Source organism: Rhineura floridana, chromosome 1, assembly GCF_030035675.1.
Source record: "Rhineura floridana isolate rRhiFlo1 chromosome 1, rRhiFlo1.hap2, whole genome shotgun sequence".
Lineage (NCBI taxonomy): Eukaryota > Metazoa > Chordata > Lepidosauria > Squamata > Rhineuridae > Rhineura > Rhineura floridana.
The window spans coordinates 152588223-152612609 of record NC_084480.1 but is presented as its reverse complement, the minus strand read 5'-3'; the positions used below and the strand labels follow the sequence as shown (position 1 = coordinate 152612609).

General features: G+C 41.7%; 1 protein-coding gene across 2 annotated transcripts in view; it reads right to left on the bottom strand.

Moving 5' to 3' along the window:
* The window catches only part of SPAG17 (sperm associated antigen 17), a 206556-nt gene that overhangs the window by 36597 nt on the left and 145572 nt on the right, over nucleotides 1–24387 (bottom strand). For both annotated transcript variants that reach the window (XM_061637825.1, XM_061637834.1), the window contains exons 29-37: nucleotides 23619–23833; nucleotides 23259–23394; nucleotides 20449–20603; nucleotides 19927–20118; nucleotides 13547–13659; nucleotides 13094–13224; nucleotides 9160–9287; nucleotides 7598–7780; nucleotides 195–308 (exon numbers count right to left, since the gene is read on the bottom strand). In XM_061637825.1, coding sequence (XP_061493809.1) covers nucleotides 195–308; nucleotides 7598–7780; nucleotides 9160–9287; nucleotides 13094–13224; nucleotides 13547–13659; nucleotides 19927–20118; nucleotides 20449–20603; nucleotides 23259–23394; nucleotides 23619–23833 — 1367 coding nt within the window. The remainder of the gene's footprint in view (nucleotides 1–194; nucleotides 309–7597; nucleotides 7781–9159; nucleotides 9288–13093; nucleotides 13225–13546; nucleotides 13660–19926; nucleotides 20119–20448; nucleotides 20604–23258; nucleotides 23395–23618; nucleotides 23834–24387) is intronic.

Here is a 24387-nt window from a genome sequence, read left to right as displayed (position 1 = left end):
TGAACAATTTTGTGGATTGCCACAAAAGGGAGAGAGTTAGAGAATATAAGGGGAGGAGAGAGCAAATCCAAAGTTTGGGATTAAATGAGAACTGAGCCTCTGTTGCGAGTAATGTTGGCAATGTCATTTCCTCCTCCTTAGTATAGCACAGATGCCTGGATTTAAGGGAACAATTAAACATCCATAGTCTTTACCATAACAAGCTTGAGAAGGTCAGCAGCATTTTCCTTCTCCTCTTCCATTCGTGGGTCTTTAATAGTCATCTCTTCCATTTCATCTTCTTGCTTCATGATTTTCTCAATGTACTCCTAAAACCAGAGCAGAGGAGAACAGGAGAAAGAATCTTTTTTTAAAAAAAATCTTCATAATAAGCTTTGATGACTATGAAAACTAATATTTAGTTCTTAATATGCACTTTAATACTTTTGTCAAATTATTATACAGCCATGAGGGTGGCTGTATACTATAGTTAACATGGATTTTTCGCATTCCACAATGTTAAATTGAAAATACCACCCATGCCATTCTGATGCTTCCCATAAGCTCATTTCAAAACAAAACCTTACAAAACTTATAGTCCTGAACTAAGAAACGCTTGATAAACCCTCTAAATTTTCATGGCGATACACAAGACAGTCAGAGAGAATTGAGAGTTCAAAGTCTAAAAAGAGAGAGAGAGAGTAAAACTAGACCCCTTTTGGACTTTTTTCCGTCTGAGTTCTCATAATCTGTTGAAATTCATTAAAAATCAGCCATGTTCACAGAGGACCTGTAATCCTATTACTGACCTTGCCCCATACTCTGACCTTCATCTTCTGCAGTTTAAAATTAAAAAAAAAGTCTGGCTGATTTTTAATTAATTTAAGAAATTTAGCATTGAACTCAATGATAAGGCCGGGTATGCTCAGTAAGAACCAACTGTCAGTATTCTAAAAGCCAGACTCACAGCTGCTGGGCTTGCTTAATCAGGGGGTCACACCCACACCAGACTTTTATTTCACTTTAGACAGTCATGGCTTCCCCAAACAATCCTGGGAAGTGTAGTTTGTGAAGGGTGCTGAGAGAAGACTACTATTCCCCTGACAGAGCTCCAGTGGCTAGAGTGGTTTAACAGTGAGCTGCTCTGATTGAAGCTCTGTGAGGGGAACAGGGCATCTCCTAGCAACTCTCAGCACCCTTCACTAACTACACTTCCCAGGATTCTTTGGGAGAAGCCACGACTGTCCAAAGTGAAATAAAGGTCTAGTGTGGATGTGGCCAGGGACAGCTTTAAATTTGGTTGGGAGGCTACATGTGCCTGCTGTAGCATAACAAGGTGGGGGAAACCCTGAAAAAGAATGATACTGTTCACAATGTTTTCCTTTTGGAAAGGAAAGGGGCTTCCCCTCTACCCAGTGCCCACACATCCAACCTCCTCCTCCCTCCCCCTCCCCTCCTCCAGATAAGTTTCACCTATCCTAAGCATTATTGCACAGGAATAAATCCCACTGAACTCAGAAACCACGCAAATGAACAAACCTGCTCTCCCCTCCTCCTCCCTCCTCCCCTTCCTTCAACCCTCCCCAACCCCTCCCCTTCCCCCATGGTCAGTTTTACCTATCCTAAGACTACAACCTGAGAGACCAGGGTTCGAATCCCCACACAGCCATGAAGCTCATCGGGTGATCTTGGTCCAATCACTGTCTCTTGTCCTCAGAGGAAGGCAATGATAAACCACCTCTGAATACTGCTTACCATGAAAACCCTATTCATAGGGTCGCCATAAGTCGGAATTGACTTGATTCCCATGATTGCATGGGAGTAAATCCCACTGAACTCAATAAGCATGCAAATGATCAGACTTGCCTTTCCCCTCCTTCCCCTCTCCTCTTCCTTTTTCTTCATCCCCTGCCCACTCTAGACCTCCCTCCCTACAGTCAGTTTTACCTATCCTAAGCATGATTGCATGGGAATCAATCCCACTGAACTCAATAAACATGCAAATGATCAAACCTGCCCTCCTCCTCCTGCCTGCTCCCATCCCTCTCCTCCCCTCCCCATCTCTGGTGGTCAGTTTCACCTATCCTAAGGATGATTGCAGGGGAGTACATCCCACTGAACTCAATAAGCATGCAAATGATCAATCCATTCTCAGCACAGGATCCCTCACTTGCACAGGATCCCATTTCTTACCTCCCAGATTAAAAAGCAGAGAAATTCACTAATAGGCAAAAAACCCTGCAGTTTAAGAATATACCTATAGCCAATAGATATTTCTATCAAACTTTAAAAAGCAGGGAAATGGGGCACCTGTAGCTATCAGCCCAAATAAGAGAAACAAGAAGACATGTGCTATGCTGGTTTTGTTTTAGCAGGGAGGAAGCAACAATATTAAAACAGTTTATATAGTTCAGATAGTCACTTTAAATATGTTTGATTTACTTTGCAATTTTAGTGAAGTTTCCTATAGTAAATCATTTTCTTTTGCTTTTTTTCTGTGAATATGTGAAGTACAGAACCACTTTGCAACACTAAAAAAAAGCTCCCAAAACAATTGTGGAATAATGACACTGACTGTTCTGCAGAATAGTTTCCAAAGAGGACATTCATGAGGAGTGTCTAAGTTTGCACAAAATAAAACAGTGGAAGGTGAAATATATTGTAGCAAAATTCTAGGTGTGCTCTATATTTTTAATTGACCATACCCACCTTTCCTTAAGTGGAGTAGTTTAAGCATAGCATGCTGAAAACATGTATCTTGAGCAGGCCAACTTTGTTTTTTCCTACAGCTAGATTCATTCCTCACACACATATTTAGTGTTCAGTGATACATCTTTGCATTTGAGAACCTTTTCCAGTTCTCCCATAGCTGCCCTCCCCAGTCCTAGCCTTCTTCTGATTTTATGACTATTGTCTCCATTCTGGTTAGAATCATAGAATAGTAGAGTTGGGAGGGGCCTATAAGGCCATCAAGTCCAACCCCCTGCTTCATGCAGGAATCCAAATCAAAGCATGACAGATGGCTGTCCAGCTGTCTCTTGAATGCCTCCAGTGTTGGAGACCCCACTACCACTCTAAGTAATTGGTTCCATTGTCGTATGGCTCTAACAGTTAGGAATTGTTTCCTGATGTCCAGACGAAATCTGGCTGCCTGCAACTTGAGCCCATTATTTCGTGTCCTGCACTCTGGGACGATCGAGAAGAGATACCTGCCCTCCTCTGTGTGACAAACTTTCATGTAGAGTGCTATCATATCTCCCCTCAGTCTTCTCTTCTCCAGGCTAAACATGCCCAGCTCTTTCAGTCTCTCCTCATAGGGCTTTGTTTCCAGTCCCCGATCATCCTTGCTGCCCTCCTCTGAACCTGTTCCAGTTTGTCTGCATCCTTCTTGAAGTGCGGAAACCAGAACTGGATGCAGTACTCAAGATGAGGCCTAACCAGTGCTGAATAGAGGGGAACTAATACTTCACATGATTTGGAAACTATACTTCTGTTAATGCAGCCTAATATAGGATTTGCCTTTTTTGCAGCCACATCACACTGTTGGCTCATATTCAGGTTGTGATCAACGACAATTCCAAGATCCTTCTCACATGTTGTATTGCTGAGCCAAGTATCCCCCATCTTATAACTGTGCATTTGGTTTCTTTTTCCTAAGTGTAGAACTTTGCATTTATCCCTGTTGAATTTCATTCTGTTGTTTTCAGCCCAATGCTCTAGTCTATCAAGGTCCCTTTGAATTTTGTTTCTGTCTTCCACGGTATTAGCTGTGCCCCCAATTTTGTATCATCTGCAAATTTGATAAGTATGCTCTGTACTTTCCCAAGTCGTTAATAAAAATGTTGAAGAGCAATAGGACCGAGCCTTGTGGTACCCCACCTGTTATTTCCGCCCAGTTTGAGTAGGAACCCCTGATAAGCACTCTTTGAGTATGATTCTGGAGCCAACTGTGGATCCACCTGATAGCTGTTCCATCCAGCCCCCATTTAGCTAACTTGCTAATCAGAGTATCATGGGGCACTTTGTCAAAAGCTTTGCTGAAGTCAAGATATATTATGTCCACAGCATTCCCACAGTCTACAAGGGAGGTTACCTGATCAAAAAATGAGATAAGATTAGTTTGGTAGGATTTGTTCTTCATAAATCCATGATGGCTCCTAGTAATCACTGCATTGTTTTCAAGGTGCTTACAGATTGACTGCTTTATAATCTGCTCTAGAGTTCTTCCAGGGATTGATGTTAGGCTGACTGGTCTGTAATTCCCCGGTTCCTCCTTTTTGCCCTTTTTGAAGATAGAGACAACATTAGCTCTCCTCCAGTCATCCGGCACTTCACCAGTCCTCCATGATTTCGCAAAGATAATAGACAACAGTTCTGAGAGTTCTTCAGCCAGTTCCTTCAATACTCTAGCATGCAGTTTATCGGGCCCTGCCGATTTGAACTCATTCAAAGTGATTAGGTATTCCTTGACCTTTTGTCTATCAATCTGAAGCTCCAATCCTGCTCCTTCTACTTCATGTATCCCGGGAGGGTCATGGACCCTTTTTTGGGAGAAGACTGAGCCAAAGTAGGAATTGAGCACTTCTGCCTTTTCTTTGTCATCTGTTGTCATTTTGCCATCCTCATTGAGTAGCTGTGCCACCATTTCTTTTCTCTTTTACTATGGACGTACCTGAAGAAAGCTGTTTTGTTGCTTTTAGCATCTCTCGCTAACATCAGCTCATTCTCAGCTTTAGCCTTCCTTGTGCCATTTCTGCAATTCTGTGATACCTGCCTGTACTCTTCCTTGCTCGCACTTGTTGCACGTGTATGCCATGTTGTTCTCAGGCAAGAATACAAACATGGCACACACCTTGCAGGTCACAACTACTGGAGTATCCTTCCCGTTCATACTCTCTTCTACCTTTTCTTTCTTTCTAACTACTTGTTTTGGAGTGGCCTGTGCTTTGTCCTGTCCTACTTCAGGGTAAACTTGAGAATCCCATTGGTATGCAGTGTGCTGTACAAGGAGAATTAGTAATCTTATTTATTTATTTATTTATTTAGGGACCTCCCCTAGACCTTCCCTGTTGAACTCCTTTGTCAAACTGCTGTTTGCTTTCCCTGTTCGCTCTCTCTCTGAAAGCTGGCTTGCTTATATCTCCTCTCCTGTGGACCAGCTGAGACAGCTCCCTCTGCTCTGCTCAGTTAGGAGTCAGGAAGCAGAATGACTGTGATGTTAATGACTGTGCCAAGCTATTGATAATCCTTGAAAAGTTCAATGTCCTCATTGTCAACTTTAAAGTCACATAAATTTTCTGTTGTCATTACTTTAGTCTTCTTGACGTTCAGCTGTAGTCCTGGCTTTTGTGCTTTCCTCTTTAACTTTCATCAGCATTCGTTTCAAATCATTACTGGTTTCTGCTAGTAGTATGGTATTGTCTGCATATCTTAAATTACTGATATTTCTCCCTCCAATCTTCACTCCTTCATCTTGGTCCAATCCCACTTTCCATATCATATGTTCTGCATATAGATTAAACAAATAGGGTGATAACATACACCCCTGTCTCACACCCTTTCCAATTGGGAACCAATCAGTTTCTCCATATTCTGTCCTTACAGTAGCCTCTTGTCCAGAGTATAGGTTGCACATGAGGACAATCAGATGCTGTGGCACCCCCATTTCTTTTAAAGCATTCCATAGTTTTTCATGATCTATACAATCAAAGGCTTTGCTGTAATCTATAAAGCACAAGGTGATTTTCTTCTGAAATTCCTTGGTCCATTCCATTATCCAACATATGTTTGCAATATGATCTCTGGTGCCTCTTCCCTTTCTAAATTCAGTTTGGACATCTGGCATTTCTCACTCCATATATGGTAAGAGCCTTTGTTGTAGAATCTTGAGCATTACTTTACTTGCATGGGTTATTAAGGCAATAGTTCGATAATTACTACATTGCCTGGGACCCCGTTTCTTTGGAATTGGGATGTATATTGAACACTTCCAGTCTGTGAGCCATTGTTTAGTTTTCCATATTCGTTGACAAATTTTTGTTAAAATTTGGACAGATTCAGTCTCAGTAGCTTGTAGCAACTCTATTGGTATGGCATCTATTCCTGGTGATTTGTTTCTTCCAAGTATTTTAACAGCAGCTTTCACCTCACATTCTAATATGTCAGGTTCTTCATCATATGGTTGCTCCATAAATGAATCTGTCATCCTTGCATCTCTTTTATGGAGTTCTTCAGTGTGTTGCTTCCATCTTCCTTTTATTTCATCTCGGTCAGTCAGTGTGTTCCCCTGTTGATTATTCAACATCCCTAATCTTGGTTTGTTTCCCTTTCATTTCTCTAACCTTTTGGAATAGGACTCTTGTTCTACCCTACCACCGCATCCTGTGGGGCTTCCTCCTCTGCCACCGCCTCCCCCGGCACCGCTGTTCCAGCCTGTGCAGCCTCCTCTGCGTTACTGCCACTGTGACCTCCTCCATCCTACTCACTGCCACTGTGGCCAGTGCAACCTCCTCCCGCCCACTCACCCTGCAGTCTTTGCTGCCTCGCCCTGCCCCTGATGTCACACCACATGACATCATGATTGTGTGAATGTGTGAGGGCTTACAATATTATACAGGAAGATATATATATATACACACACACACACACACACACACACACACACACACACACACACACAGTGAAGCCTAATTAGCTTATAAAAAATTGAAACTGAAGGGCAATAGAACATCTGCCTTACATGCAGAAGGTCCCAAGTTCAATCCCTGGCATCTCCAGGAAGGGCTGGGAGAGCTGATGCCAGTCAGTGTAGACCAGGTGTGGAGAACCTTTGGCTCTCCCGATTAGGGTTGCCAGGTTCAATCCCTGAGACTGATCCTGTATCTTTAGGAGAAAAGAAAGTCAGCCAAGTGCAGGTGTTCTTGCAACCCTGTAATGGGAAAAATCACAAGGTGGAATTCTCCCTCCCCCCTGCACAACTTTTAAAGATACAAAAGACCTCTTGGAGGCTAGGCCTCCTGTATCTTTAAAAGTTGTGCAGGGGGAAGGGAGACTTCCACCTTGTGGTTTTTCCTATTACAGGGTTGCAAGAACACCTGCACTTGGCTGACTTTCTTTTCTCCTAAAGATACAGGATCAGTCTCAGGCCCTGAACCTGGCAACCCTACTGCAGATGTTGCTAAACTATAATTCCCATCATTCCTAACAAGCATGGCCAATGGCCAGGGATGATGGGAGTTGTAGATCACCAGTATCTGCAGGGCCAAAGGTTCCCCACATCTGGAGTAGACAATACTGAGCTAGACAGACTATTGGTCTGACTTGGTATAAGGCAGCTTCTTATGTAAGCAATAATCAAATGAAACAGGTGTGTGGAAGCTTTGGCCCTCCTCCCAGAGGACGGAAATGGAGAAGGAGGCAGGCAGGCGCAAAGGGACGGAGTGATGGGTTTGGCAAGGGGTAAATGGAGGGGGCTGGCGAGGGGGCTGGTGGAGAGTAGGTGGGGTTGGCAAGCAAAGCAAGCAGGAGTGCAACCTTAGCATTATTTATATATATCATTGAGGGCTTAACAGATCATCTGTAGATTTACTTAGCTAAGTCATCACAGGATTTGCCTTACCTTCACAGAAAGCTGCAATTTGTTTCTCAACTCATCAGTGACTGGCTCATACTGGATCAATCGACGCATTTGGAGCACATTTGGACATTTCTGTATAGGTGCAGGAGAACCTGCTAACTCCTTGAATTCTATGCACAGGCCTTTCCAAGCATGCATTCCAAATGGAGGGCCTGGAGTCTTCCTCTGAATCCAAATGGTAAAGAGAAGAATGGGATGTTACTTATTATGCATTTTGGTGGGACTTTCTTCGAAGTAATGTCTTCAGAATAAGCTTATTACAAAATTGCTTCAGCCAGCTGCATGAGAAAGCTTGCTGTCTGCAAAACAGGAACCATGTCCTGGGAAATTAATTTTAAAAAGCCTGAATGATGATTGCTTTTGAACCTTGGACTATTTATAATGAATGCATTAAATACAGTCAATGTTTTTATAGCTAGCATGAGGAAATATACAAGAGATTCTTAAAAGTAAAGTTAGAAACCAGGTTCTGATTTTTCCCAAAAGCACAATCCTTCCAAGATGCAGCAGAAGTTCATTTTTACATACCCAAACCTATATTAAATACTATAGATTAAAATCAAGATGTTTTCTGGGTCACAACTGTTTTACTTTATCTGTATCTTATATCTATATCTGATTTCTTCTGTTCCTGGCCCCCCAAATGCAGACTGATGGTGGAACACTTACCGGTGCCCTAGAAAAATGGATCAGGGCAAAATATGCAGACTAGCTGAAAAAATAATAGCTTAATGAAACAAAGCTAAAAGCCTTCTAAAAGCCCAAAATATAAGGTACAGCTTATAGCACCTGAAAAGTCTAAGGAAGCTGTTCCAGTGACATCACCAGCACACGCTCCTGATCATCTGTTTAGCTGGTAGAAGGTGGTGCTTTTGCATACTCTTCTTTTGTGTCTAGTCTAATAGGTGACTGTGGCTGCAATCCAACACTCTACTCAGATGCAAGCTCCATTGGGTGCACTGGGACTTACTCCCAGGTAAGTGTGTATTGGATTGACAGGAGGAGGAGGAGGCAATACATGGACTCAGTCCAGGCACTCCTGCCCCCAACAAAGCACTGCTAATTCTTTAGATTATTTTTTTTAAAAAAAATTAGCCCGCAAGATAGGGATGTACTAGAATTCCGCCCAATTTGGATTTGATACGATATAATTTGATACAGGATTTTCCATTAATTTGCTTATTCGCTATTGCTGCAGATCAGATTTTTATATGGTGATTTTCAATGGCTATTTTCAGAATCTGCATCTAAAATATTGATATTAATATTTATATATTTTATCGCTATTTCATTCAATTTATCAATATTTCCTTGAAGTTACTGACATTTCCTTTCAAAATATCTATGTTAATATCAATATTTTTTCAGAGAAAAAAACACGGATCAGTAAAAGCAGTGTCTTGCAGACACAGAATGAACTTCTGATACCAGTCTATGGAATACTTTCAAACTGCCAACAACCAAAGGATCTTATTCCTACTGCAAGATCAATGCTACGATATCATAGTCAAACACTGAAGGAAATAGTTTTGAGTGCTGCATACCTCAACTGGAGGAAATTTTTCCCAGGCCCTTGATTGGAGATTATAAGGAACGATAGTGGATGAGTCTCTCTTCATTACCCATCGAGACGTTTCAGTCAAAGGGCAGACGATGGTCATGCTTAGGACTCCTGATTTGAAAGACAAACAGAAAACCTGGAGATACCAAGCTATCTCTGAGAAGCTTAAGCCCTGCAGGCAGTGGTATAGTCATAAATTTTGAAATGCAGGAGTTCATAGCCACATCCCCAAGGAGAGCACAAACATGCAGGTAGCTGTGTTGATCCATTATGTCACCCCTCCCCAAAAAAGCAGAAGTATATAACATGATACCCAATTTTAAGTTGAGAGCTTTCCCAGTCGGCTTCTGTACTGGAATTGTTTTTAAGATGTGATTTTTTAATTATGTTTTTATTGTTTTACTGAGTATCGTTTGCTGCTCTGGGCTTCTTTGGGAAGGAAGGCCAGTATATAAATGTAATAAATAAATTAGGATTGGCATTGCTATTTATTATTAAATTTATATCCTGCCCTTCCTCCGAAAAAGCACAGAGCAGTATGACTGCAATCCTATGCATAGTTACCTGGTAGTAAGCTTCACTCAGCTCAGAGGTTCTTACTGCTGATTGCATAGATTCAACTTCTAAAACACAGTTTTTAACTAAAGTTAGTTCAGCCTTTAGCTTCTAATGAGAAATGCACATCTTATTTATTTATTTATTTATTTATTTATTGCACTTGTATACCGCCCCATAGCTGAAGCTCTCTGGGCGGTTTACAGCAATCAAAAACATTAAAACAAATATACAATTTAAAACACATATTTTAAAAACAATTTAAAACACAATTTTAAAATTTAAAACAATATAAAAACAATTTTAAAACAATTTTAAAACAAAATTAAAATAATACAAATATAAGAAACTATATATTTGTTCTCAAAGATTTATTTTCCTTGCTTTCACTTCTGCAAACTCATTAATCAACTTGTCAAAATCTAGATTTTCACAGCTGATGAGCGGCGGCAGCACAGGGAAGCCACTGACTCAGTCACGCAGCCAAAGAGCAGGCAGGGGATTCAAACCTTCCGCCTAAAATCAGCTCGGGAAGCGGCTGGTGAGATGGCCGCTGCAAGGCTGAAGAGAGAGGAAAAACCCCACCGCAGCCCAGTTTCTCAGATTGCCAAGTGCAGGGCCCGGGGCAACTGACCCGCTTCCCGGTGCCTAGGGGCAGTTCTGCCATGGCTAATGGCCAGGGATGCTGGGAGTTGTAGTCCAGCAACAGGTTCCCCACTCTGGTCTACATAGTCATACTTGCATTGGGAAACGTAGTGTGAGGAAGATGCAATCTTGGACTTTTTTTTGCCTCGGCAAGAAGGGTTATTTCTACCTTGTTCTTTCTTCTCTTAAGGCTCCTGGCTGGCTCACCCATTCACAGGATGTGTACTCATCACCCACTTAAAACACAATGGGTTTGTTTCTCCCCACTGTATACATTCCATTCTATGGATCAGTACATTCCATGTACATGCACATCAGTACATTCCATGCTAGGGATCATTAGGAAAGGTATTGAAAATAAAACTGCCAATATAATGCCTTTATATAAGTCTGTGGTGCAGCTGCATTTGGAATACTGTTTACAGTTCTGGTCAGCTCACCTGGAAAAGGTTCAGAAAAGGGCAACCACGGTTGCGTAATCTGAGACAGGAGGTGAGACGACTAGAACGCTGGTGGCGGAAATCCCGCTCCAAAGATGTCTGGACACAGGTTAGAGCAGCAGTAGCTACCTACCAAGTGGCAATAAAGGCAGGAAAGAAGGCTTTCTTTGCTGCCTCTATTGCGTCTGCGGAGTGCTGTCCCAGGAGGCTGTTCCAGGTGGTCCGAAGCCTGGTCGGTCCAGTTGCCCAGGAACCCTTGGAACAGTCAAAGGCCTCCTGTGACATATTGGCAAAGCACTTCGCCGATAAAATCGAACACTTACGGAGCTCGATCCCATGCACCGTGGATACAGTAAGTGAACCAGAGTTGGCCAGTTGCATGCCGGTAAGTTGGGATCGGTTTCAGCTTCTCCCTTCTGAGGATGTGGACAAGGTGCTTTCGACTGTGAAGCCTACCACTTGCCTAACTGATCCTTGCCCATTGTGGCTCCTTATGAGCTGCAGAGAGAAATTGGGCAAGGGGATTAAAGCGGTGGTAAACGCATCCTTGAAAGAGGGTGTGATGCCATCAGCCTTCAAGGAGGCAATTGTAAAGCCCATCTTGAAGAAGCCCTCCTTGGATCCCCAAGTTTTGAATAACTTTCGCCCAATTTCGAACCCATCAAAGAAAAGAAGTATTCAGCCTCTGCTTGATCATTTTCCTCATTCTTTGACTTCAACTATGCTAATCTGTTACATATAAACTGGAAAGCCTCATTATCAATTCATTCACTTGCCAGTACAAGGACAGTTTTTCAATTGCTCCAGCAGATAATATTGTTTCTGCTCTGAAAAAAAGTCCCAAATCTGCACTCCCCTCTGTCCCCCTCCCGCCCCAGCTGCAATATTGCTTGCAGGCTTCTGTGAGAAACTTGGGCCCTGTCTACAGAGTACATTAATGATGTGATTAGCAATCATGCTATTTTTTGTAAGTGATGAGGAGGAGGGGAAAAAGTAATTGGGACCATAACATATAGAGAGGGACATTTAAGTCTTCCCTCCCTAGCTATGATCTTAGCAAAAACAGCCCACCTTCCCAACCCATGGCAATTAGGCTAAGGAAAAAAGCTTCCACCTGCACCAACGGGAAGTTTTCTCCTAATGCTAATTGCTATGACATTTTTACCAAGACTGAGAGGGCAGGTTTAAACCTCCTCTCCCTAAATACTGTGGCGCTAATTACTATTGCCCTCCACCTGTTAGTTTATTTTTAAAAACCTAAAATGTAATGGCTAGTCACATTCTTAATGTAATGTGTAGGTAAGCCGTTAGAATGTTTCGCAGAATCAAAATATGTTCTGACAATATTTAAGCCTTTGCATGATACACTCCCAAGACTCCAACTGCACATAATAGATGAAGCAGGAAGAGCTTGCTCAGAAGAGATGTGGGATAGCCTGTGCTGCCCTTATTGATAAACTGATGGAAATAATATAAGTATGTATATTTTTAAAACCTAGCAAAAACCTCCAAAACATTTTTAAAAATTACGACACAGTAAGTCTCAACAAAAAGGCCATAAAATAGCAGAGAATAGCTATTATTATGGATGGAAAGATCTGTCAATTTCAGATCTCTGATTTTTGTATGTTATTTTCACTCACACCATAAAAATATTTTCATTTTAATGCTCACTTTCCCCTAACATATGCATTTTTGTAAACATTGATTAACGAACTGCATTGGAAAATTCAACTAAGTTTGAATTTCGAAGGATGGCTGTGTTTCATTCCTCATATTGTTTCAGAAAGTGTGAATTTGATAGACTCAGCTTGAAATGTGGACTGAACCAAATTTCTCGCCCATCGCTAGCTGCACAATAGGAAATAGCAGATACTTCTGCAGGATGTATAATATTTTCCAGGAACAAAATATTTTGTTTTTAATATTTGAGCAGTGTGGCAGAGTGATGAAGCAACTGGGCTTATGAATCAGGTGGTCCCTTGTTTGAATCGTGCCTCTGCCCGGAAGTAGCTTAGGCAAGCTACTCTTAGCCTAACCTACTCATCTGCAACAAAGGGATAATAAAAGTGACCTACTATTATAGGGCTATTTTAAGCATAACACACAATAATATATGGCAGGCAGCACTTTGAACATTCAAAAAATAGAAAGGCAACCCTGAGGATATAGATTGTTTTCAACAAATGAAAAGCAAACACAAAATTGCGGCAAGAAGCTAATTGTGGGAAACACCCTCAAAACAAGACTGACCTGCATGAAATATTGCATTCCTACCTGGGCACTCTTGTATTGGCTCTTGTAGAACTGCTGTAACCGGATCACCATATGCCATTGCCAGGTATTCGTCTGCATCCCTGGTACGGAGGAGTTCAGTCCCTGAGCCATCAGCATAGACAATGAAGAATCTAAATCACCAACCCCACAAATCTGATCAGTTCCAGAATGCACAACATATAATGAAAAGGTAGAATACCAGAAGCATCAACAAAAGGCCAAAACTGGGCTGTTATAAAGTTTTCTTCCAACCACACAAATTTATTCAGGCTATACAAATTTATTGCTTAAAACTTTAGATCTTCCCAATATAAAACAACAAAAGGGGCGGGAAAGATAACACAACAAATGTGGTAAGAACTAAAATGGAATTAAGCAAAACTCAAACAATGCTTAAAATTTGGTAGCTGGCCCTTCAAATGGCATAATTGGCAAGATTTATTGATTTCATACCTGGGTGCATGTTCCCCATATATGATTGGAATCTGAATTTTTGTGGGTTCCAATTCCTTTTCATCAGAATCAATATTAGCAATGAATTCAGATGTGCTGCCATCAGCCATGACCTGTAATAAAAAGCAGCGCCACTAGGCCATAACTATTGTTCTCCTAGTTTGTTCTGAGCACTGATATCTTTGTCAGTCTGTATGCTAAGGTCAGTTCCAACTGAAACCGCAGGGAGAAGATAGTCTCAGCTTTTCCTCCCAAGTCTCACCTGTTACAATTACTTATATAATAAATCAAAAGGGCCAGGAACATTGAATTGAAAGACTGAGTGGAAGAGCAGCAATGACATTTTTCACACATTTGCAATACTTTATGCCTCCTGCTACACCCCACTTCAAACAGGAAAAAGTGTTCATGTGAAGCCAGAGGGGATGGTACAAAAGCAAATTTGGAGACAGAGAGTGTGCGATGCTTCCTGCCCCATTCTGGTATCACAACATCATCACGTTCATGAGGTGATCTCTGGTTAGTGGAGTTTCCTTTATTAGAAGAAAAAGTCATTCCCTCCCCCTCCAAGTAGCAGATTATAGATAGGCACAACTATCGAGACAGTGGTGGTGGTGTATTTTGGTGGGAGGAGACATCTCCCAAAAGTCCTCCTTTTGTGCTGACCATGTCTGGATGTGAACATTTTGCACAGTCCTAATTTAAAATGTTTAACTGTGCCATCTGAAACAATGACAACATTCCCACCTCCCTCTCTCTTTCAGCAGATAATTGGAAATGACTGTGAAATGTTGTGTATTCCATTACATGTCCACCATTTCCCCACAGGGATACCCGTCCTGTTGCCAGGCTATCCTTCTCACATATCTACTGCACGGTGGCTCTTTGCCATAGACAGAGGCAGCGCAGTGGTCAGTGTTGGTCTTTGATCTTTGGCTGCAAAATCTCATCTCAACCATGAATTTCCCTGTGTAACAGTCATTCTCAGCATAACAGGATTATTGTGAGGATAGCATTGGGTGGGAGATGGGGGAAATGACCATGTATAATGCACTGAATTTCTTGAGGGAAAAGGAACAAAAATGTAAGAAATAAAAAATAACACTAATTCCCTTCACTCATGTATATAATCTCACCTACCTTGAAAAACACGACTTAAACAAACCTAAGGTTAAAATGTATAAATTGGAGAATGAACTTAGTGAAAGGACACATGCTCAATTTAATGCTGCCACATTTGACGTCTTTGAAAGTGTTGGAACTATCCACATGGTTCCTCAAATGTGGAGCAAAAATAGATATGAAGAAGAGAACACCATTTGTGCAACTGTCACAAATTTCCCTGCACAGCTAGACCATGAAGTACTTAATAGTCTAAAAGTGAATGTGAAATCAATTGAAATAAAATAATTCCTCCTGCCTAATAAAACATAGTACACACTTTTGCACAGGGAATAACACGGCCCTCTTTATGACCTTGCACAAGGGATTCTTTGTGCTAAGGCATAAATCTTAAAACAGTAAGCCTTGCCTCCTTGATAAAAGAGGGCTAGAGATGGAGAAATAGATTAGACATGTTAATTGCAAGGCCACTTCAGGGTAGATAAAACTTTCTGAAATGAACATTTAGCTCATATCAAATACACACATTCAGTGTTAATTAGACCTTGGTACCATGTCTGGAGATATGAAATCATTGAAATTAAAATATGTTGCATGTACACCTGCAGCACTGGGGGACTGGAGAAGACCTGCGCTGAGAGTAAGTACTTCAGCATCTGGGTGCTTGCTTGCTCCTCTGGGTTGCTGTCTCTTGAGACAGCTGAGCTCCCTGCTAAGTGCTGCAAGGACTGGGACCCCCTGCCTGACCCTTGCATCAGGTCCTGGCTGGGTCAGGGGGCATAAAAGCCTGTGGGCAACAGGTCTGCCACTGGCAAAGTCACCACTGAAGGGGACACACCAAAGGGGATTGTCCCTTGGGGAGTTCCTTAGGGAGTTCCGAGGGTGAGGGTGCTACCCCCTTCTATTTTGTAAAAAAAAAAAAAAATCTAGAGGAGATTGGTAGTGGGGAGGGTGTATGGTGCATGTGTAGTTCCTGTGCAGGGCGAGAGCCAGTGCAGTGAACTGAATTTTAGGAGAAAGTTACTAGATGCCTTCAGAGTGAGTGTCTGCAACTGGCAGAAGTGAGTGTCTGCAACTGGCAACCTCCCTGGTTGGGGGGAGGAGTAGATGTGCCCTGTGTGAAAGATATTGAGTGGGTCTGACAGTTACCAATTCTCTCAGAGGCCTACTGGGATAAATGGTTCAGATAGGTTTTGTTGGTGGGCTCTTGTTGTGTCCATATCAGGTATTTAGGAGGAGTCTTAGTAAGGAGGGACACGGATGATGCCACCCCAATCATAGGTAGAGGGAGACATAGCCATGGGGAGATGGTGAGCTACCATAGAAGAGGAAGGCAAGGCTATCTACACCTTGTTTCTAGCTCCCACTCCTCCCATGGAAAGGTTCCTTGTTGCTCATCTGCCCCACCCACTTGCCTGTGTGTGCTGTTTTTTAATGCCAGATCGGTACACAATAAGACCACACTCATCCATGATTTGATCATGGGGGGGAGGGATTGCTGTGGTCTACAGAACATCCATTCTTGTCACCAGGAAACCACTCTGTCTTGGAGCTGGCTGTGACAGCCTGCACCTGGTATCAGGTCAAGGAGACAGTAAAATAGGGCTGCTGCTGGTGTACCATCCATCCTGCTGCCCAGCAGATTCTCTGACCAAGCTGGCAGAGGCCATCTCAGCTGTAGTATTGGAGGAGCCCAGAAAGATTGTGCTGGGTGATTTCAATGCTCATGCTGAGGCTGCCTCTAGTGTTCCAGCTCAGTACTTCATGGTCTTCATTATGACCATGGGGCTGTCTCAAGTTGTCACCAGCCTGACACATAGGGTAAGGTACACCCTCGACTTAGTTTTTGCTCCAAATGGAGGAAGGTGTTCTGGATATCACCCCATTGTCAGGGCCAGACCACTTCCTGGTGAATTTTAGACTTACGGTTCTGATCCTCCCCTGCCGGGATGGGTGGCAGATTAAGATGGTCCTCCACCTGAGATTAATGGAATCCACTAGATTCCTGAATACCCTGGGGAGTTCCAAGTAGATAGAGCAGGTGATCCTATTGAAGCTCTTGTCATGCTGTTGAGCAAAGAAGCACGTCGGGCTCTTAACACAGTTGCCCTTGAGAAATGTTTGCAAGGCAAAGGGTAAAGCTGCTCGCCTCCGTAGCAGTCTTGGTGCCCCATCCACATCTACTGTAGTACCCAATGAGGTGTGCTGTGCAACGTCTGCTGCAACTTCTTGGGAACGGTTTCAGATGATGTAGCCTGATGACTTGGACAAGGTGCTTGTGTTGATGCCGCCAGCAATGTGTCCACTTGACACTTCCCTTCTTGGCTTATTAAAGCTTGCTGAGGGGGTTTGACAGAGTGGATCCAGAGTGGTCAACACATTTTGTGGGAGTGGTTCCAGCCATCCTAAAAGTGGCAGTGTTCCGACCGCTCCTGAAAAAGCCCACCCTGGACCCATTGGTTTGTGACAACTACCAACTGGTTCTAAATACCTCCATTTTAGGGAATGTGATGAGAGGGTTGTGGTGCAGCAATTGCAAGTACTCGTCGATGAAACAGATTATCTTCACCCATTCCAGTCTGGGTTTAGGCCTGGTTATGGGACTGAATTGGACTTGGTCACCCATATGGATGACCTTCATCGGGAGAAGGACAGGAGGAGTACAACCCTGTTACTCTTAATTGATCTCTCAGTGGTTTTTGATACCATTGACCATGGTATCCTTCTAGGCTGACTTGATGAGATGGGTATTGGAGGCACTGCTTTACAGTGGTTCCGATTAAATCTCCAGGGTCATTTTCAGAGAATAACATTGGGCGATTGTCTTTTTGCCCCCTGGCAGTTGTGCTGTGGGGTGCCACAGGGTACCATCTTGACCCCATAGTTTAGACCTTCATATAGTTGCACATCTGTATGAAGCCCTTGGGAGCAGTTATCAGACGATTTGGGGCAAGGTGTCAGAGTACGCTGATATCCAGCTCTATTTCTCTGTGACATCTGATTCAGGGAGGCCGTGCAAGCCCTGGACCGCTGCCTGGACTCGGTGGTGGGTTGCATGAGGGCCAGTAAACTGGGTCTGAATCCTAGCAAGGTGGAAGTGCTGTGGTTGGTGGTTCCTGACTTCAAATAATTGATCAGTTGCCTGCTTTGGATGGGGTTGTACTCCCTCTGAAGGAGCAGGTTTGTAGTCTGGGGGTGCTCCTGGATCCATCTTTGTCGCTAGAGGCCTAGGTGACCTCAGTGGCTAGGAGTGCCTTTTACCAGCTTTGGCTGGTAAGACAGCTGCAGCCATTTCTAGACTGGGATAGCCTGACCACTGTTGTCTCTGCACTGACAACCTCCAGGCTAGATTACTGTAATGCGCTCTATGTGGGGCTACCCTTGAGGTTGGTCAGAAAGCTGCAGCCGGTGTGTGGTGGTGCAGCTACTCACTAGGGCAGGGTATCACCAACATGTCACCCCGCTGCTGAAAGAATCGCACTGGCTGCCCATTAGCTACTGGGCTAAGTTCAAGGTTCTGGTTTTGGTGTATGAGGCCCTATACAGCTTGGGACCAGGATACCTGAAAGATCATCTTACCCCTTATATACTCTGTCAATTACTGTGCTCTGCAGGTGAGGGCCCCCTGCAGATATCATCTTATCAGGAGGTCCGTTCCACACAACATAGGAAGCAGACCTTTAGTCTAGTGGCACCTACCCTGTGGAATTCCCTCCCCTTAAAAATTACACAGTATCTCTGTTATCTTTTGGGCGCCTACTGAAGACCTTCCTCTTTCAACAAGCCTTTTATTAAGTAAGACCATATCCCAGTCTGCAACCGTGCTTGAATAGCTTTTAAATATGTTTTAAAAGGTTTTTTTTTTTTTTAAAAAAAGATGTTTGCAATATGTTTTTAAAAGATGTTTTGTTTTAATATATTTCAAAGACTGTTTTTATGATGTTTTAGATTGTTTTTAGTGTTTCTGTTTTGCCGCCCTGGGCTCTTACTGAGAGGGAGGGTGGGATAAAAATTTAATTCACTAATAGGCAAAAAACCCTGCAGTTTACGAACATACCTATAGCCAGCAGATATTTCTATCAAACTTTAAAAAGCAGGGAAATTGGGCAGCTACAGTGAATGCACCAGGGAGCAGGAGACCTGACCTCTTCTCTGAGATATTGTACTGCCCTACAAATTTGTCAAAATGCAAATACAATCTGGGTTGTTCTTTCACAGCCCAATCCACTTGCTGTGTTGCTTGGAAGAATTGGTAACATGTGCCTCTGAACATCTGGTGAGTGCTGGCAACACCTACCATCTCCAAAGATGGAGAATTGCATTTTTGTATGCTTGCTGGTGTTCTTCTTACATTGCTGCTTTTGTGTTACTACTGTTTCTACAAAGAATCTAACCTAGAGAATTATATTTCTCTCATTATTCATCCTAGAAATGTGTCAAATTTATTTTTATTAATTTCAAAGCCTTTTTATTGGCCAATGTCATATGACGGTGAAGACAGCCTTTTGTGTTTCAAACTGGAGGTTATGCTCTATTTTTATTTTGGGTGCATTAACAGTTGAATCTGAAACTGCAGTTTGATGTAAACTCAGACTGATTACAACCTGTTGCTACTAAAGCAATGAATCTAGCTGCTGGAAAAAACAAACTTGGCCTGTCCAAGATGAATGTGTTCAGCCTGCTATGCTTAAACTACTCCACTTAAGGAAAGGTGGGCATATTAAAAACATAGAGCACACCCAGAATTTTGCTAGAATATATTTCACCTCCCCATTTTATCTTGTGCAAACTTAGACACTCCTCATGTCCACTGAAAACTATTCTGCAGAATAGTCAGTGGCATTATTCCACAATTGTTTTGGGAGATTGTTTTTAGTGTTGCAAAGTGTAACAATGGTTTATTGAAAAAATGCCAGAAAAAATGCCAATGGTTTATTGAAAAAATGCCAGAATCATTAAGCACAGTTTGAAGCATCTTGTTTCAATAAGCCATAGTTGACACACCAACCACAGGTTCTTTGGGTTTGGACAAAACACAAAGTACAATTAATTAAAAACAGAAGGAAATGCTTCCAATCTCCTCGCAGCCGTGATGGAGGAAGACAAGGAAGCACACAAGTTGGAGACTCTTTAAATTTATCTTCATCAATTAAAAGTCAAATGATTAAGATATTTTAATAAATTGTAGCCCACTTTAAAATCAACCCTTGTAAAACAAATCTACACAACTAATACTCAAATAAAGCTTAGTATTTTACCTTGAAAATGTTTCCTTCTGGATCCATAACCTCACAGGCAACAGTGCAGTTGTGTTTCATAATATATTTCCCTGCTTGCTGGTCCTCAAAACTGGATATAAGTTCACATCCACTTTTTTCAAATGCCTCTGGAGAGTAAACTGCAGAACAATTTTCATCGATGAAGAGGCAACCTTTGTTCATGGGCAATATCTACCACAATAATAAAGGAGATTCAGCCACCAATACATGTACAAATCATTGTAAGTGATATGGAAATGCTGAGTTATTATGAAAACTGATTGCCATTCATCCTTTTACTCTTGACTACCTTTTGTGTATCTTTCCCTGCTTGTCATCTATTAATCTTGAGGAGTTCGAATCAACTTCGAGAGTTCCGTGTAGAATACTGACATTTATTGATTTCATACTGAACTTTGAAAAATTTGTAAGATGGGGTTGGGGAAGCAACAGGAAACAAAAGGGACACTGAAATATAACGAGTTAGAACATCTCAGTATACATTGCTAATTTTAGACTCACTTGGTATGTTCCTTGAGGCTTTGATATAATTGAAGTTCCATCAGCAAAGATGGCACAACAGGTGCTGTCCTCACAGTTTGTTATGACTGTGGCAAAGTCTGGATTTTCCACACGCATACATTTCACCTTCCTTGTGATGGTGTGAGGGTTAGTGTCTGGGAATGAAAGTAGACCAACATTCTTCAGAAGAGCATTTGTATTGAACTGTAAGGAAGTCTACACTGAGTGGTAGAACAATGCTACTTCTCTTAAGTATGGCTTCTGGGCTCTTGATCATTTACTTGAAAAGCTGGATGCAACATTATTTTATTAAAATGTTTCACACCCCACATTTTGTGTCCCAACCACAGGACCTCCAAGGCAGCTTGCAACTACGAAATGATAAATAAATAAATTATAATTAAAAATTAACAATATAAAAAAGATAGTAAGGGCAAATAGATCATAGCCTTCAGAGCAAAGGCACAATGGAGTAAGACATTTCTGAAATATTTTAAAATGTCAGCAAGGACAGTATTGGTCAGATTTCTCAGGACAGGGCATTCTACCACCTAGCCACTACCACAGAGAAGGCCCTGTCCCGTATCTCAACCAACTGAGCTTCTTATGATGATCAGATATAGAACAGGGCCTTTACTGAGGAACTGGATAGCCAGGTAGAAAATTAGCAGAGGAGGCAGTCCTGCCTTTAAACCATTTAGGACTTTGAAGTTAATAACCAGTTAGTAACTATTTGGCCAGGAGGAAGCAATGACAATCTTACCATAGCTCTTTCAGCAACAATGAGTAATATATGGAATGCTCTCCCCTAGAAAGCCCTCCTGGCACCAACCTTTTCATCTTTTTGGTTCCAAACAAAGATGCTTTTGTTTTCCTAGGCATTTGGGCAGCATCACTGACAGGATATTGTACAGTTACACCTGTTTTTAATCTATTTTATGTGATTTTATTGTTGTATTTTTACTTTGACTGTAAATCACTTTGGGACTTTTTTTAGTGGGATGTGATGCACAAGTTTAATAAACTTAGCCTAAACCTAAGTGAAAACTATGTTAAAACGAATTCATTGAAAAACTCATCCTACTGTCAGGAACTGCTAACCACTGCCCCATGTGTAATTGCAACCTCTCAGTAAAGAACGAGTTCAGGCCTAGCTCCATCTACTTAGCATGGCCATGGGCTCTTCCTGGGCTGGAAAGAGCATGAAGGGTTTATTTGTCCAGTTGAGCCTTGCTTGAATATGTCCTGCATTTCTGGTCCAGACTCCTGGCTTATTCTCTGGTCCTGCCTTTTGGTTTGCCCTCTTATGCAGATTGCTCTTTGTCCTGGCTCTCAGTTCCTAGCTCCTGGTTCTTTCCTGACCACAGCTCATAGCCTACTCCTGACATCTACATGGCTCAATAGGTGGGTCAACATGGGTCAATCAGAAACATGAAAAATAGAAAAACAGGTTACACTTGCTACTTATGGTACAGAAACCATCCAAATATGAAACAGTGGGAAATGTCATATGAGAAAACTAGAAACAAAGGATGTAGTCTAATTCCACTGAGGAGTTGCGTTCTGGAGTCTCATTAGTTCTTCATGGGGGAGCAGTAACGACGCTATGACTGCTGCATCTCTAAGTCTTGTCCTTGACAGCTAGATGTTTTTATTTCTTTGTCCTTTTCATTTTATGCATCCATTTGGGGGAGGCAGCCTGTCACATAGCTGTGTCTTCCTTATCCACGACCAGGTCGGAAGCTAGGTTCACCTCTATATCCAAATGTAAAAGCCCCTCAGCAGCTTGTGATCACAATGATGCAATCAAGGTTTTTCATTATGCTTCACTATGAGTTTAAAATAAAAGCTTTCATGAGGATACGCCCGTCTCATAAAACTGTTCAATAAAAAGAGTTTCACATATGTGTAAGGTTTCTGCACAAAAAATCTGGATCCTTTCTCATTTGTACTGCAAAACCCAGAGGTTCTGAAGCACATGAAAGATTCTCTCTTTGCAGATATCACAAAAAATGAATTAGAATGTCTCTTGATAGTGTAGCTTTCTGAGGGATTGGGCCCAGAGAAGGATGAGCTCTTTCTAAATCTTCCTCAGTTAATGAAATGTTGAGATGATTGTCATTAAGTCAATGGGATATGAAACCAACCACTTCATGAATGCATGAATGCATGTGCTAGGCTGACGTCTCTTATTTTCCACTTTTCAGTTCAATGAATTTTGCTGGAGAAAAGAAGACCTTAAATTCTGCTCATGATTCAAATATATTCTCTGGTGCATTACCTGCAATTAGCAACATTTGCTTGAGAGATAAGCGCTTATTAACAGTGGCTAAATTCTTGATGCAAAAGACCTGGTGAATTGGTAAGCAATCAGCTTATGCCTCTATCTCGCTGTACTGAGAGTGGGTTTTTTAGGAGAAACAGGAGATTCTGCTTACGGCAAACAGAACTGTTATCTGATCATCACAGTAACTGCCACAAGAAAAGTAAGGAGAGGGGGGACAGCAGCCACTGTGAACAGCTGATCCTGTACCTCTCAATCTCTTTGAAATAAGCAGTGAATCTGACAACAAATGCAAAAACATAAGACAACTATCTTGTTGTCAGCAGTGGGGTTTCCATAACTTAAACAGTAGGGAAATGAACACCTAAAATTAGCTGAATATAATTATTCAAAAGAGATGAGTTGATTTAAATGAATTTCTCTTTGAGGGAAAATGATAAAGTAAGGGACAATACCATTGGTAGTTAAATGGATCCACCTTTGTTTTTTATGATGAAAAAGAGCTATACAGGAATTATACTCATACCTGTTTCTTCACTGTCATTGGACACAATAGTTTCTTGGAAGAAAGTGGTTATTCTGGTGCCATCAGCATGATCTACTATTCTGGAACCGTCTTTTTTCTCCACCACTACCACCCTATCCTCCCTCATTATCATCACCTGGAATGGAAGAATATTGATGAAGTTTTAGGGATGGATTAATTCTGAACATGAAATCAAAAATGTTTTAATATATATCCCGGAATAATATGTTTGATTTTCACATTCTTTTAAAAAAAGTGTTGTATTTTTTGTATGTTTTACCGTAAAAAAGAACTACAGGGAAACAAATGTAGCATGTGATCTCATATCAAAACATAGGAGAGATTATTATGCAGTAATACCGTTCCGTTAACTGGATCAGTGGCTTGATAGGCTAACAGTGGCTTCAGATCCAGTCTCTCTAATCCCTTGGTGCCTACTTGAATGCCTAATGGGGTAGTGGTTATCCAGGTGCCTGCCAGGGCATCTGGGGATTGTTCTGTATCCGACAGGTGATCTTGAGTAACTGCTTCAGTTGTTTCAGTTTTTGCTGCTAGAACACCCTTGATACTTTTCTCTAGATAATTAGAAGAAGAAAATTGCTCAAACACAATAATAGCATTCTGTCATCATCACCACCATCTGTGGGTTAACTGAAGGGCCAAATCAATTCATTTTGGTGCCCTCAAAGAGGGTGGGACATTCCTTTCCATTACATTATTTACATTATGATTGTATTGATCACATGATTAACTGACTGACACTTTCTTCGTCTTTTGTGTTTCAGAACTTAAGCAGTACAATATGGCCCCCTCCATAGTGATTTTTTTAAATCAAATTGCAGAAAACCTTTGATGTGAACTTATGTGCTAGATGGACAGCAATGCAGAAACCAAATGAGACAAGTGTTTCAAACAACAGCATTGTAAAATCAGTTGCTCAAACCATTTACTAGAAGAATGTTGTGGTGAATAAAATTCCTTCAAAATGATATGTTTGAGAGAGAAATAATGTTCCTACAATTTTCTGCCTGCCATTATATAATGGCTAAGTATTCCACTACTGTCTCATTGAAATACTGTCACAGACCTATACTTTTGTTTTTGTTACAAGATCTATCATCGTTATTTC